We start from the raw sequence: 15,537 nt of genomic DNA, 5'->3' as shown, positions 1-15,537 counted from the left end.
ACATTGCGTTTAATGGTTTCAGATGTTGAGATCAATGTAAAGTAAGGGCACAAAATGTGAGATTCATAGAAAAGTTTTCCTAAGAATATTTCCAATTCTTTCTCACACAAGAGAAAATGAGTTAGGGGGCGTTGGGTATAACTTTACGGAACAAAGGGGGCGATGGATCGAAAAAGTTTGTGCTTTAGCGTTTCAGACCGCGGTGACGTCAATAGAAAGAAGCGAGAAAGAGCACGTTGTGAGACTTACTGCTGTAATTTGATATTATTATTATTTTTCTGTTTGTAATTCGAAATACAGTACAGTCAAACCTGTTTTTATGCGGGGGATAGGGACCGCATAAAAGAAAATGCATTAAAAAAAATCGCGCGAAACTTCACGAGTGGCTAAAAAAAATAGTTTTCGCAACACAATTAAAAAAATATTTTTTTTAATGCGGTGAATAGGGACCGCATAAAAAAAAGTCTCACGTAGAAAATAACTCGAAAAATTTTACAGGAGTCAATTATGTTCCAATTTGATTGAAATTTTCATATACCGCACAAAAAAATCGCACAAAACAAATCGCACAAATAAAAATCGCACAGAAAAAGACCGCACAAAAACAGGTTTGACTGTATTTATAAAAATGTTATTGTTATTATTTGTTTATTATTTTTGCCGAGAGGGGGCGTAAAGAGAATAAAGAAAGTGACTATTTTTTTTTTTGATTTTGAGTCTCCGGTCTGATTTCGTCAACGAACACAAATATCTACGACATTTTGCAAATATATACCCGAGTAATTTGTTTATTAAAATTTTTGCACATTAATATAAAGTTAGACATTTAACTATCATTCTAATTTTATATATTTAATGTAGTGCCTTGTTTATTTATTTATTGCCTTCCTGAGACTAACAATTGTTCAAACCCATCTCCAGTTGGCCATCATCTGCCCTTTACAATGACGTCACCGATCCGTTCCTCGGTCTGTCTTTGTAAATGGCCACGGATGCAGAGGCGTACCGAGGGGGGCGTTGGGGGCGGTCCGCCCCGGGTGTCACCCGGTGCGTGTAGGGGTGACACCCGACTGTGAAAAAATAAGTCGCGAAATAAACCTTGACAACGCGCTTTAACATTAAGTCATGGAAACTTCGACCGACTCAACAACCCATGACTAAAAAGAAAAAAAAAAAAAGGTCAACGGATTCAAGCTAGTCAATATAAGCCTACGTGATGATATCGCTTATTCGATATAGCGTTCAAGTTTGCTCGAGTGCGGACATATTACAATTCAATAATCCGATACTGTTTTATAAAACAGTTAAGAAGGGTGACACCCACGGTATGACTTGGGGTGACACCACGATATCCACCCCGGGTGTCACCCATGCTAGCTACGCCACTGCACAAATGCGCACATTTTTACGTAAATTTGACGTCATTCTTAGAATTTATCGTTATGAAATTGAAGAGATGACGTCAAATTGACTTAAACGCGTATATTATTCCAATTACACGAATATGCCTGTAATTTACCGTTTTTACTTTCCCAGTTGTTATACATAACGGAGAGAAAATATGGCGATCGGTCAAAAAACTGAATCTCTAAGACTTTTACATTTTTGGACTTAGGGCACCTTGAAACGTCGAGAAATGCAAAAATTGGGGGTTTCTGTGTGTATAAAATGTTTGTGTGTGCGTGGGAGCACGATTTTGTTCACCCTGTTTGAAGCTTAGTAACTCATGTGCTTTTTATCGAAATTTTCTGAAATTTTGCAGGGAAGTTTGTGTATTGGGGAATCGATGCTGTTAAATTTTGGTGATTAAAGGTCGAGGGGTAGCAAGATAAAGGGGGTCGCGTGTATTTCCAGTAGGGTCGGACTTAATGACGATTTTACTCGTTATTAGCATTTACAACTTTTTAAAAAAACTCATCCCTACCCTCAAAATTAAGCTTTTTACCATTTTATAATATTTAAAAACTTTTTATATTTTAACTAAAATATCATAACAGATGGCGCCACTAAATGTTGTCGGGGAAATGTAAGCAACTTGTTAGATTTTTTAATTAAAATTTTTCCACTGTACAGACTGTGTAACTCGCCTAAAAAATGAATATAAAGAGTTATACTTTGAAAGTTTTAATTCTTAACTGGGCAGTGGTGCGTTATAGCTTCACGTGATCCCAGGCAAATTTGAATTAGGGGCTTCATATACAGTGTTGATTTCAAAAATTTTTGTTTAGGAAATTTTTGGGGGAATCCCCCGGTATCTTCGTTTCTTAACGTGACTTTTATTTTGTGACAATGCACTCTGCACTTGCACCAAACTAGCATCTAGGCTCTCCAGATATGACCAAATTTAAATTTTGATATTCTTACTACAGTAATAAGTTCATAAAAGATTAGTTTGGAGTCTTCTGTTGGTGAGGGTTCCGGGCAATTGTCCTTTTTGTCCATAGGATAACGCGCCGCTGAACTGGGATGCCAAGAGATAGAGTGATTTTTAATTGATGTTTTAAGCAGAAAATAACGATTAATTAACGACTCCATTTCGGATCATTTTATACCGTTCGAATCAATCTGATTCATGTTAAAATATTTACGTGTCTAGAATTTTGACCGAGAACTCCTTTCACACGAAGATCACTTGATCGTAATTTTATCTTATCTAGAATCTTTCGTTACTTTAATCGATAAGGGCAATTCTAAAATTTGCGCATTATCGAATCACTTGACCGCCTTTGATCTAAATCTTAAATTCTCGATAGATATTATGTCGTTGACTCTACATTTCGTGTTCATAGTTCAGTCTTCTCACTTAAATTATTATTTATTCACTTTCCTGTTTCAACTGTTAAATTTTTCAACCATTGCTCGAGCAGTAGTAAGACGTTTATGTTAAGCAACAGATACACTATATATAAACATTTAAATTAATACGTAGATATTTTGCATCTCCCGAAAGCACTATAAAATATTCGACAACAATGAAGTCCTTTCGTGAAATAGCACGAAAAATAAGTAGATTATTTGTTTTCCTAAAGTTATTCAATTTTTCCTCCAGGAAAAAATTTTATTTCTTCGAGGGGTCTTGGGCGTGTGAGATTGTGACGCATGCATGATGCATGCGTCACAATCTCACGTCACCCAATGCATACCATTCCTACTTCCTACGTGACTTTTTTAAAAATACAAATCGGAATATTTTTATTAGAAATGAACAAGTCGTAACATTCTGGGAAAATTTTTCCAGTTGTGACGAAGTGTTATAAATCCGGAAAATCCTGAAAAATTGGGACTTATGGCAACCCCATGTAAGATTAACCTGAAGACAGAAGTAGAAATCTCTGTGATAAACAACAGTTTTCTGCCTCTTTTTCTATTAACAAACAAAACACAATACACACTTCTGAAAAAAATAAATAAAAAAGTAGAAAAGCACAAGTATTTATTTAAACAGTTCTAGTGGGACAGATCTCAAAATACTCAATTTAGGTAGGCATACAAAAAATACGCTGCACAGACACACAAAACAACGCATTACTGATAAATAAACTAATAGTCGAATTGACGCCCTGGCTGCCGCGGGGCACAGTTTGGAAACCACTTTATTCGGGATTCACATATCATCTCGTGGATCTGTAAAGGTTTAATTAGAGAAATTTGAAAATTACAAGCTATATAAGAGAGATTGCAGTATGGAGATCACTTAGTAAGACGGAAATTTACTGAGAGATTTTCTAAGGAGTTGCAATTTAATTTTTCAACAGACCGAAACCGAACAGACGATCTTGTATTTGATTTCGGGTTCCTCGGAAGACGATACGAAGCCATATCTATTAAACAGGCTATTCGTGTTAGATTCATTTGTGCGTTCCTTAATCGATACAACAAATTTAGGTGCTAATCAATTGCGCGTCTATTTAAAACATCTTAGCATTATGTATTGAAAGTATTAAAATAATTTCAATGCATATTTGAATATTTGCTTTATTCAAATGTTTCGTTTCTAGTACGAAATAATGTCACAACAACGTAAGCAGAATTTCAAGGTCAACAGCCGATAGATAAATATTGACAACTGGCAATGTTTAGAAATTCATTATGGTGCCCTCTGTTGGATAATCGCAACAAGCATTAAGCAATAATTTATATATTTTTTAAAATGAGTTAACGGTAATATAAAACTATTTAATATTATAACGTAGAAATTTTAAATTTAAGAGCTAAATTCAAAAATTATGTAAAAATATAGGCAAAACCCTTTGACATTTGATTCGACGATGGCAGCGATGTTTTGACAAATCGTTTGCATGTGGTTACGGTCGACTGACACGAAATGTCGGAAGTCTTATTGATTTTCCATGGGTTATTACGTATATAATATAATTAATCGATATAAATTGTCTATATTGAAACGGGATTTATCATGAAGCGCATCGGATTGCGTCGAATGGTTATCTTAAAGATTGTTTTTTCTTATCGGCTTTCAGTTATCGACTGAAAACGAGAAAGCGAGAATGGAGGCGGAAGACGAACAGCTGGTCGACCGCCCCCTTGTCCGAACCACCAAGTACATTTATTTGGTTACGGTCCTCTCCGCCGTCGGCGGTTTCTTGTTTGGTTACGACACTGGCGTCGTTTCTGGTGCTATGCTTTTTTTGAAAGAGGAATTCCAACTGGAACACACGTGGCAAGAGATCATAGTCAGCAGCACCATTGCGGCAGCTTGGATCTTCTCCATCCTGGCGGGTTTCCTGACGTCTGGGATCGGCCGGAAGCCTGTCATACTCATGGCCAGCTTCGTCTTCACCGGAGGTGCCGTGATGATGGGAGTTAGTCGGAGTAAATACGTGCTTCTAGGAGGGAGGATCGTGGTGGGAATTGGAATAGGTGAGAATCCTTCCTCTCCCTTTATACAATCTAAATATGTGAACTTTCCTTGTGAGTTTAATTTTGTTGTTTGTTAAGAGTAAACGAGACAGATAGAAATGTGATAAGATGTGACGTATCACGTGTTGTGTGAAATTGCATTCTGACGGTTCGGTAAACTTTGGAACGGTCGGGTATTTGTTCGGTAAGAATTTGCATCGCATCCGTGCTGGGTTCTCGACCGAGGCGACCTGTAAGCGAATACCCTACTTTTCGAAAAAGTTTGTTCTTATATGATTAATTCGATAAAATATAAAAAGAGGACTGAAAGGGATGCTGTTTAAATCTTTGGTAATTTTTAATACAAAATAGTCATGGCTGTCCGTTTTATTCGAGTTTACCGATATACGAGGTAGCATTGTGATATTTTTCTCGGATAATTGGGGTTCTACTGTATTTTTTTTTTATTTAAAGAACTATTTTAAAATATATGTAATTTTAATGAAAATGAGAAAACAGATAAATGTTGAGATTGTGTACATAAGTGTTGGGATATATAATACAGTAAGTTTTTGATTGATTAGAAAATTGTTCGACGGATGATTCGAATGTGTAACTTTTATCTAAATCCAAACCCTTGGATAAAATTTTTTGATTTTTAAATTTTTCACAGGATACATTTCTTTGTTAAACCTTGTTTATTTGGTTTGTATTTCAAATATCTTCAAATATATATCTTAGTAAATCAAAGGTATCAAAATCAAACAAATGTGAATTTGATATATATATTTGGATATCAAGTAAACAAAGGCTTTGATCATAAAACATATTTCTGATTTGATGACAATCTAATTCAATGGGAAACCTTTTGAATGAATTTAATTTTGATACTTACGTTAAATCTTTTCTGAAAATCATTATTTGGCTGTGAATCCTCTAGAATAGTGGTGTCCATTTGTTTAGAGAGGTTGCCCATTTGTTTATATATTTAACAGTTGTAACCATTTATTTTTGAACATTCTATCCAAATGTTTATAATGTGTTTAATCTATAAATTTTTGAAGAAAAAAATCTATAGCTTTATTATATTGGCAGATTGGCCAATTTGTGAATAATAATAGAACTTGCAGATAAGTGGCTCAATCTCCACTCACTTTGCTCTCTTCACTTAACCTCTGCAGGGTGACTCCTTTGACTCATCCTTCTCGCTTTATTCTCTTCACTCAACTTATGAGGATTGCCCCTCTCCATTTCTCATCCATCTTGGCTCCTTATTCCCAATATATAGTATTTATTACAAAATTTCAAGATGTTCATCAATTTCCAGTACCACCGTTTCTACTTTTTTTTTTCTTGTGATGGAAAAGTGTTGTGATAGTTTAAGTATTTTGTGTATGGAGAGTAAATATACAAGATACTTAAGGCCTTCCAAACTTACAACTTATGCATAATTTGGTCTGCCAATTGAAAAGTTTGAACACTACTGCTCTAGAACAGGGCTGTCCAACTGGCGGCCCGCGGGCCGTATACGGCCCACCAAATTATTTTTACGGCCCGCGAGTACATTTTACTATGAATAAATTTGTTACTAAATTATTATTATTAATATTAAAATTATTTTACTATGTGAAAATTACGGCCACAATGTTCTCATTAATATATTACGAATATTTTAAAGTTTTCTTTTTAGTATAAATAAAATATTTCTTTAATTAACATAAACTGACTTTTCATTTATCAACCTTCTTGGCCCCCGAAATGTTTGGTGAAGAAAATATGGCCCGCGGACTATGATAAGTTGGACAGCGCTGCTCTAGAATATCAGAAAACACAGAGGAAAAAGGAAATACTGTATGGCAGCTTTGGCATATGTTTTTTTGGTGATTATCCTTAATCACTACAAAACATATTATTCTTTTGAAGTTATCTTTGAGATGTTTTGTTTTAGCTAATGTTTTTTTTTTTTTTTTTGTTCCTATATTATATAGAATAATATATTACTGAAAATTTTGTATACATTCTACATTCTGTATTAATATAATATTGTAGATGTGTTTGTTTGTTACAAAGTATAACATTTTATTAACATTTGTTTTTGTTTTTTTTTGTTTTTTTTTTTGTTTTTGTGAGTGAAAAACTGAGCCCATTGTTAAAGTGCTCATGGCTCACACTGGATCTAGTCAAACTCATATGCACAAAAAAAGAGGTTCTCTTAGTGCCCCATGGAGTTTTGAAAAATATATTTTTTATATTTATTAAAACATTGTATTTTTCTGTTTATAAATTTATATATTTTTATAAAAAATAATAAGTTTTAAATTTTGTAGATTATACAAATTTATACATGATTTGACACTTATGAAAGTGCAAGTCAAAATTATGATTTCTTAATCAGCACTGAGAGTTTTTAATAATGTTCACAGTTACTATATACTATATTTTAAGTTAATTGTGATGTTTTGTAAAATTCAATTAATAAAAAATTACATTAATTATTACCAGATGCATATTACTGAATATAAGACCTTTTTAATGTATTTTTTAATTATACTTATATCCAGAAAATAAGCATAACCATTAATTTGGCCTTTATTTCACAACAGTGTGAAACTTAACATTCAAGCAGAACATTGTCTTCTTTATGCAACAAAACAGTTGCATTTAGAATACATTTTTGCTTTCCATCAAACTAAAAAACAATAAAGCATTGTCATAAGTTGTTTTGCACAGAAAATGATTAATAAAGCATGTGCTTGCCTCCTGCATGCACATACTCCAATTTGCTCTTGCTGGTTACAGTGTTGTTTGTCAGCAGTTGGAAGCAAAGTCCATTCTCTAACAAGAGCATCTTGAAGCACCTGGAGTCTTCTTGGTGGAGTTGATGGGATGTAATTCATCTCTCTAGAACATCTTGCACAAGTTCTATGATTTAGGTGTGAAGATCTTTCTGGCCATTCCAGGAAGTAAATATCTTCACTTCCAAGAAAGTCACCGAGAGTGCAGATCATGTGTGCAGGCATTATCATTCACAAAAATGAAAGCTATATACTGGCATTTCAGAAAAGTCTCACAGAGGATTCCAAAACATTGTCTCTGTATCTTGCAGTAATGGCATCCTTTGCAAAAAATGTAGAGCTCAGTGTGGCCATTAAGCATAATGCTACCCCAGACCATGATACCGTCATCTGCAGACATTTCTTTCTGCAGTGTTTATAGACCTGTCAGGTTCCCCACTCTTCCAGATTCTAATCCAATGAGAATTATTCTGTTGCCTATATTTAGACACTTACCTATGATTTGGACAATTATGCTTATTTTTTGGACATATGTCAATAATTATATTTAAAACATTATCAACTTATCTTTTACTATTACTTTTATTTTATTGATGCTATTCCTAATAAATTAATTCTGAATATAATTAATAGATTATGCTATGTAAGCTTAAAATATACAGATTTATGTTCTATTTAAAAAAAAAAAAGAAAATGTTTATTTTATGTAATCAATTCATATTTACAGTAATAGATATACAGTAATGACTTTGAAGGTGAGTCAACACTTGTTGATAATGTTATCAACAGTAAGTTTGGTATATTCTAATTTTACAATCAGCTATATTTTGCAATTATGCTGACTATACAATGTTATTTATTACAAATTTACAATGAATATGCAAAAACTTTTCCAATTTATGAAAATTATTAGTCTATTTGATTTTCAATAACCAGTTTTTTAATTAAAATACTTTTTTCAAAATTGTTTAATAGTTAATTTATTTTATATTTTACTTTAAAAACCTATAAATTGTCTTTTTATGAATGTATCGGGCCTGTTATATCTTCTAGGGCTGTTACTTCTAGACTATTGCCATCTTTTTAATTTCCTGGTCTTCCTATTCCAGTCATGCCCTATTCTATACCTTTCTTTCTTCTGTTGCTTCCTATCTTCTCAAGCTCTTCTATTCTTTGATAGATTATATCTGTTTGTGCACATGGTAAGATTTTTAAATATCTAATTTTATTAATTTTTTACTTATCATTTCTAATCTTAAATTTTTAAATTTAATCTATTTCACCTTTTCAGATAAGTTAATCTTTAACAATATTATATTATTTGGGGTAATCAGAGAATTACTGTACAAAAATTTAATGTTTTTCAAATTGCTGTGATTTCTAATTGATGGAGATTTCAAATAACATTGGTAAAAATTCAGTTGTGAGAATTTTTACATTTCTAGCTATCAAAAGAACTAAACAAAAGTCATCATTGTATGAACCAAGAGTTTATCTTGCAATCCTGTAATAACTATGATAGATGTTTAGTGATTGCTCATTCATGATGTCTTTAAATTAAAAGTATAAGTGATGGAAGTACGAGAGAGGGAGGAGAGATGAGAAAAGTCAAGCAGGAGACAAGTACCTCTGGCCCAGGAATGGAGATCTTGGTGATATTGGAGTGTTTATATAAAGTTGAAACAGTATAGTGTCGGGCAATTTTTCTTCCTGTTGGTGAATCTTCAAAAACTGAATTTCATTCTCTTGTTGTTCAATCCTCACCATCACAAAGTCCTTGTTATCTGCTTTCTGGTTTGCGAGTTAAAAAAATCCTCGTCTAGCATTTTTTTGACATACTCTAGACCCTTCATTTTTCTTATATCCAGCATATATACACCTCCACTCCTGCTGTATTTATTACATCTCTAGGCTAGTGATTCTCAACCACTGTGCTGTGGCACTTTAGTGTGATGTGAGATTTTTGAAGTGTGCAACCACTGTGAATACCCATACATAAGTGATGTCAGACAAGTAGTTCAATCAGTTCTACCTTCCAAGGGCGCGTTTGGAAATTTTAACCGGTGTTACCCGTAACTGCCGATAGTTATGAAGGCATTTAGATAATGTTACCTAAATAACCAACTTTGTTTAAAAATCACTGTTATGACGTCACCAGTTGTCTTACAGTACTTATCAAAGTAACCGTGTGTGCCGCCAAATTTTTAAATTATTAAAAGTGTACCGTGATGAAAAACAGGTTGAGAATCACTGCTCTAGGCAATAAACCAGAAGACAAAATGGAAAGACAGGAAAAGAAATTGGTACGCTTTAGAAACTTCTACAAAAGTATAATTGACATTGGGATTACCAATTTTGATCAAACTTAGTGAGGATACAGCAAATCCTCAATAACTGGCATGTACTAAGCAATAAGGCACACTTTTCAAAATTAAACAAGAAAACAGAGGTTGAAAATTGTGCAATCATTTAATACCTTCAACATTTCTATCGTTTGCAGAGTGGTCGGTGGCTCAATGGACACAAACCAACACCAGCTAATAAGAAATTAATAGTAAATATTTCTTTATTTAACATTTTTGTCCATTTAAAACAGACATTGTCAGAAATAGTTGTTCAGAAATTAATTTATGTGATTACAAATTTATCTTAAACTAAGTACTTAATTTTTATGGGAACTATTTAAGCACATATTGTAAATTATCCTTTAATATTTTAAAGTAATATATATATATATATATATATATATATATATATTTGTACATAGAAGCCCAGGATTATATTGACTAATTTCATTAATGAAAATTAAGGCTATACAAACAAAGTTTGAATCCTTTTGCCAATTTTTATCCTTTTTTGTAGTCTACAAAAAAGGGTCAATGTTGAGATCATTTTTAATTATGTGTAGGTTTTTTGATTGTATTCATCTGTTGTTTTTAGAAGTTTCACTTCAAGTCACCAGCTGTTTTTGTGGTTCCTGGACTGGAATAAAAAGAACAAACATAGGCAAAAGGACTAAAACTTTGCATATTCTTAATTTTCATTAATGAAATTAATATATATATTGTTTGTTTGGAATATAATTTTAAAATGTATAGTAATGTATATCTATAATAATTATAAATGGTACATGATCTTTGTTCTGGAGATGATTTTAATTTTAAACTGTACGTGTACTTTGTTCCAAACATGATTTTAAATGGAACTTGTAAGTTGTTCATATAATGTGTTCAATTTTAATGTAGTTGTTTTGTTCTATGATATGTGCCTGTTTTAAATGGGCAAAAACTTTTTTTCCTCTTTTTGCCCTGTGGGCACTAAGAAGACCTTTTAGCAAGCCCATTATGGGTTTGGCCAGGCCCACAATGGTGCAGCTGAATAGCAAGGGATAGAGCCGACATATCCAGACCACCTCCTGAAACATTCCTGGGGATTTTTTGACTTTTTTGGGTTCGATCCCAGGTCCCCAGAGCAGTAGGTTGCCGCGTTGACCACTCAGCCATCCAGCTGTAAATGAAAACTTTAGTAAATATTTCTTTATTTATTAATTTCATATTTGCTGGTGTTGGTTTGTTGCAAATAATTATTCATTATTCAGCCAAAAACCCCTATTCAGTCTATCCCTAATTATAACAGATTTTCTGTACAGATCTCTAGGAATCATAGGGTCTTGACACATTTTCTCTCTCTCCTGTATACAGTCATGATTGCATGGAAAACGTCAGCACTAAAATTGGGTAGAAATGCAAAAAATTTTAGTCCAGGAAACAGGAAAAGTCACAAGGTGCTATATTGACTGAATACAGAACTTGTGGAACTGTATTAAGTGGAATTTTTAGCCAAAAAATTCACAAACAACAAGAATATTGTAAACAGGTGCATTATTGTGGTGCAAAATCCACGAGTTTTCTAGCCACAAATCAGATCATTTTCTACGAATTGCTTCACAAATGATGCAAAATACTCAAATAATCTTTGTTTGAGTTTGGTTGAAGTTTGGAAGGAATTTGTGATGCACAATACCACAACAATTGAAGAAGACAGTCAACATGATTTTGATTTTTGATTCACTTTCCATGGTCTTTCAGTCTTGCTTAACTTTTAAGTACCATTCACTTGATTGTTGAGCTGTTTCATTGTCAAAAGAATAGATCCATGTTTCATCACCTGTAATGATGCATTTTAAGAACAATTCTCCCAGAGAAAGTATTTCCTTGGCCACTTGAATATGTTCTTTTGGAAAAAATTCAATGTTTTCAGGATGAATGAAGAAATGTCTCATCACAAGCCCAAATGGTCTTTTAAAATTGTTTGACAAGATCCAAAGGATACTGGAACATGTTCAATAATGTCCCTATAATTGTTAAATGATGATTATTGCAAACCAAATCTCTGACTCAAGCAATGTATTTTTCATCAGTTGAAGTGGATGGTCCACCAGAGCATGGTTCATTGTTGACTTGTTCTCTGCTTTATTGGAACGTCGTGTAACGCTTGAAACTCTTGTTTTTGATAGACTGTTGTCACTAAAGGCTTTTGCAACATTTTCAACATTTTTGTAGCAGTAATTCCATTGCAAAAACAAAATTTAATGTTTTGTCCTTTGATCAATTACACTCAATTTTGAAAAATTGAGTGGAATTGATTGAGTGTAAAGAATCTTTGTGCCAGCAATTTTGAAAAATTGCTGGCACAAAGATTCTTTACATACAAAACAAGTGTTTATTTGCAAATGAAAACAGATGATGATATATGGATTGCTGCTAGATGTCAATGGAAATTGTAAGAAACAATAATTATGACAGTGCTCTCTTGCATGTGTGCAGTTTAAATGAACCATTTCCGATACTTTTTGATAACAGTAGTAAGTTAGACAATATTGTTTATCTGTTTTAACATTTTAGAATTTGATGAATTTTGAATGGTTTTTGAATCAATGGAATTTTAAATTTTTTCTTTGATGTGAGCCTCAGAAACTGATAATGGTTTAATATTTTGGTTATTCTTATGTATACAATTGAACCTATCTAACTTAAACATGTTTATTTTGAAATTTATTTTTTCCCCTGCATTTTCAGACTAAATTCAATATATTTTCCATGTTTTCAAATAATTTTCTCCCAACACGTTTTTCTAATTGGCACTTCAGTTCATAATTTGAAACTTCAAAGCTTATTGACTACAAACTGTAGTCAATAAGCTTTGAAGCTATTTTTATAGCATAAATTGTGGTTGAGAAACATTTCTTACAATACATGATGTAATTACAATTAATACTGCTTTTCTCTGATTGGCCTCTAGTTTGGTTTGTCTTATTGTTCAAAGAAAGTTGGGCTATCATAAAACATTGACAAACTATTTCTGTTAAGGTATGTCAAAATCTTTTATTTATACCTAATACTGGTGTGTATTCTACTTGTTATTGTATTAATAACACCATGCCTTCAATCAAACCTATTACCGTTTACTGTATACCTCTGTATCTAAATTGTTTTGACACTCCTATGAGATTTGAGATAGACAAATTCAACTATACTATTATTTCATTTAATGTAAACATAGCTCTTCAGCTATTTAATGACTAGATTTGGTCCTTAAACATTGACTCTCCCAGAGACCTGGGGTGTTTAGAGATATTTACACATTTATTATTATTACTATATATAACTTTTGTGTGGTTATTCATACATTAATATAACAATGGTTTTAATATTAAGTTTCTCCATTAAAGTATTTTGAAATATATGAATATTTGGGTATGGTATAATTTTGATCCAAAGATGGAGATACTATATCTCAAACATTTCTTTCTGTTTAGAAATTGTTAGACTTCTAAACACACAGAATTATATGACTACTAGATGTAAAATTCACATATTTAAAATATTCAAATTTTATTTGACATTTACTTTCTTTTATTCTAATTTTACTGTATTATTATTCATTAATACAATTTTTATATTTTATTCTATGTGTTCAAAACTATAAAATGTTTGCATTTACAATTTCAAATTTTAATGATATTTAATGTGTAAACATAAAAATATGTTTTATGGAGAAAGAAATAGTAACATAGCCGTTATGCAATAACCATTTGAATAAAAAGATGACTGTGTACAAAGCAGCTGATACTCTTGACAATGTTTTAAGCAGCAAAACAGTATTTAATAACAAATAGTTTATTAGTTAATAACCATTTTATTTATAGATAAATAGAAGGAATCAATACACACAACAACATTTCAGTTTCGATAAATGCAAATATAACATGTTATTAGGCTATTTTTCCATTATATTATAACAATAGAATTAACTGAATAATTGATATTGGCTTTATTTATGTATGAACAGCAATATTAGATTATAGATTTTTATAATTGTTGGATCTATTTATGATTCTATTACAGTAATATATACTACTAAATATAATATCTACATAAGTATTTGTATACTTTTTTATGAATTTTTAATAAATATTTTTTCTTTCAACAAATCTTTATTAATTTCAAAATTATATTTCACTCATTTCAGGTCTTGCTTCGATGACCGTTCCAATGTATATAGGAGAAGTGGCCCCGTTGGAAATTCGTGGAAAATTAATTACCATCAATAACTGTTTTATTACTGGTGGTCAGTTTGCTGCCAGCCTCATCGATGGTTTCTTTAGTAAAGATAAAATCAATGGATGGAGGCAATTTAAAATTGTTTTTTAAATTTTTAAGTTTTATGAGTCTTCTGTAAATATGAGGGAAGTTCAAAAAGTTTCCAGATGTAAATAAAAAGACAGAAAATTGAATTTAGCACTTTATTTTTTAACATGTGTTCCTTTTAAGTTAAAACATTTTTCTACAGTGTTGCCATTCTCCTAAGCTCTTCTGATAGAAATTGGTTTTCTTTTGATTCAAGCTACAGCACTAAAAAACATTCTACTTGAACTATCAACTTCTAGTGAATGCCTAGCAGTTGATAGTTCAAGTGAATAAAATGTCTGATGAGGCTAGATGCAAATATCTAATCAAACAAATCCAAACAAGTTTATGCTAGCATCAATTAATTATAAATACAGCATTCTGTTTATGAATAATAATCACTTTCTGGGAACTTTTTGAACTCCCCATCTATGTTATACTGTATATTTCTGCAGACAAGACGAGGTATAAATTTTCGTCTAAGTTTTATAGTTTTAGCATATATCTGTCCTATAAGACGACCCCCAAACTATCAATGGCTTATGAATTTAGTTTAGATCAGCGATCATCATCTGGATAATAATACTGTATAGTGTATATGGAATTATGTCCTATTCGTAATTTTTCGAATGAACAAATTTTATTTTCTGCCTTGCTATTGTTGCAAACGTTTGCACTGATTCGGGCATTCGGGTAATGACCTTGACTATTCACAAAAGTGTAGTATGGGCTATTCTATTTTGTGGACATGCCCTACTCTCTACTCTAGTAAATAACCATGGTTTGTCCGTTTTTTTTATAATGGTTTTAATTTATATAAATTTCAATCTAATGTTTTTGTATCTGTCCTATAAGACAACCCTGGTTTTGGGGGCCTTTTTTTGTGATTCAACTATTGTCTTATCTGCAGAAATGTACGGTATTCACAAAAGTGTAATTAAAAATAATATTTTTTAATATAAATACAATTTTAAATAAAAATTATATTCTTTTTAATATTCTTTATATTCTTCATAAAGAAAAGAATAAAGTCAAACCTCAATTCATTGTCACTGTTTGTTTGTTCCCAATTGGAACTAAATTGAGTATGGCACTAAAGAAGGACATTAAACAATAAGAATTATAAATATACATAAATATTTAACAAGCACAATATTAATATATAAATACCTAATTATTGGATTTTTTTTGGGCTA

General features: G+C 31.9%; 1 protein-coding gene across 2 annotated transcripts in view; it reads left to right on the top strand.

Annotated features, from left to right (window-relative positions):
• Positions 1-15,537, top strand: part of LOC136975623 (proton myo-inositol cotransporter-like) — a 49,806-nt gene that overhangs the window by 3,092 nt on the left and 31,177 nt on the right. The window contains exons 1-3 of one of the 2 annotated variants that reach the window (XM_067270691.1): positions 4,193-4,353; positions 4,479-4,878; positions 14,184-14,343. In XM_067270691.1, the coding sequence (XP_067126792.1) occupies positions 4,506-4,878; positions 14,184-14,343 (533 nt within the window). In that variant the 5' untranslated portion in view covers positions 4,193-4,353; positions 4,479-4,505. Of the gene's footprint in view, positions 1-4,192; positions 4,354-4,478; positions 4,879-14,183; positions 14,344-15,537 lie in introns of those variants that run through there. The other variant, XM_067270690.1, reaches the window with a different exon arrangement.

This window comes from Centruroides vittatus, unplaced genomic scaffold (genome assembly GCF_030686945.1).
Source record: "Centruroides vittatus isolate TY-2023 unplaced genomic scaffold, ASM3068694v2 contig_377, whole genome shotgun sequence".
In the NCBI taxonomy this organism is placed as follows: Eukaryota; Metazoa; Arthropoda; class Arachnida; order Scorpiones; family Buthidae; genus Centruroides; species Centruroides vittatus.
Note: the sequence above shows the minus strand (reverse complement) of the source record. Positions and strands in the feature narration are given on the sequence as shown.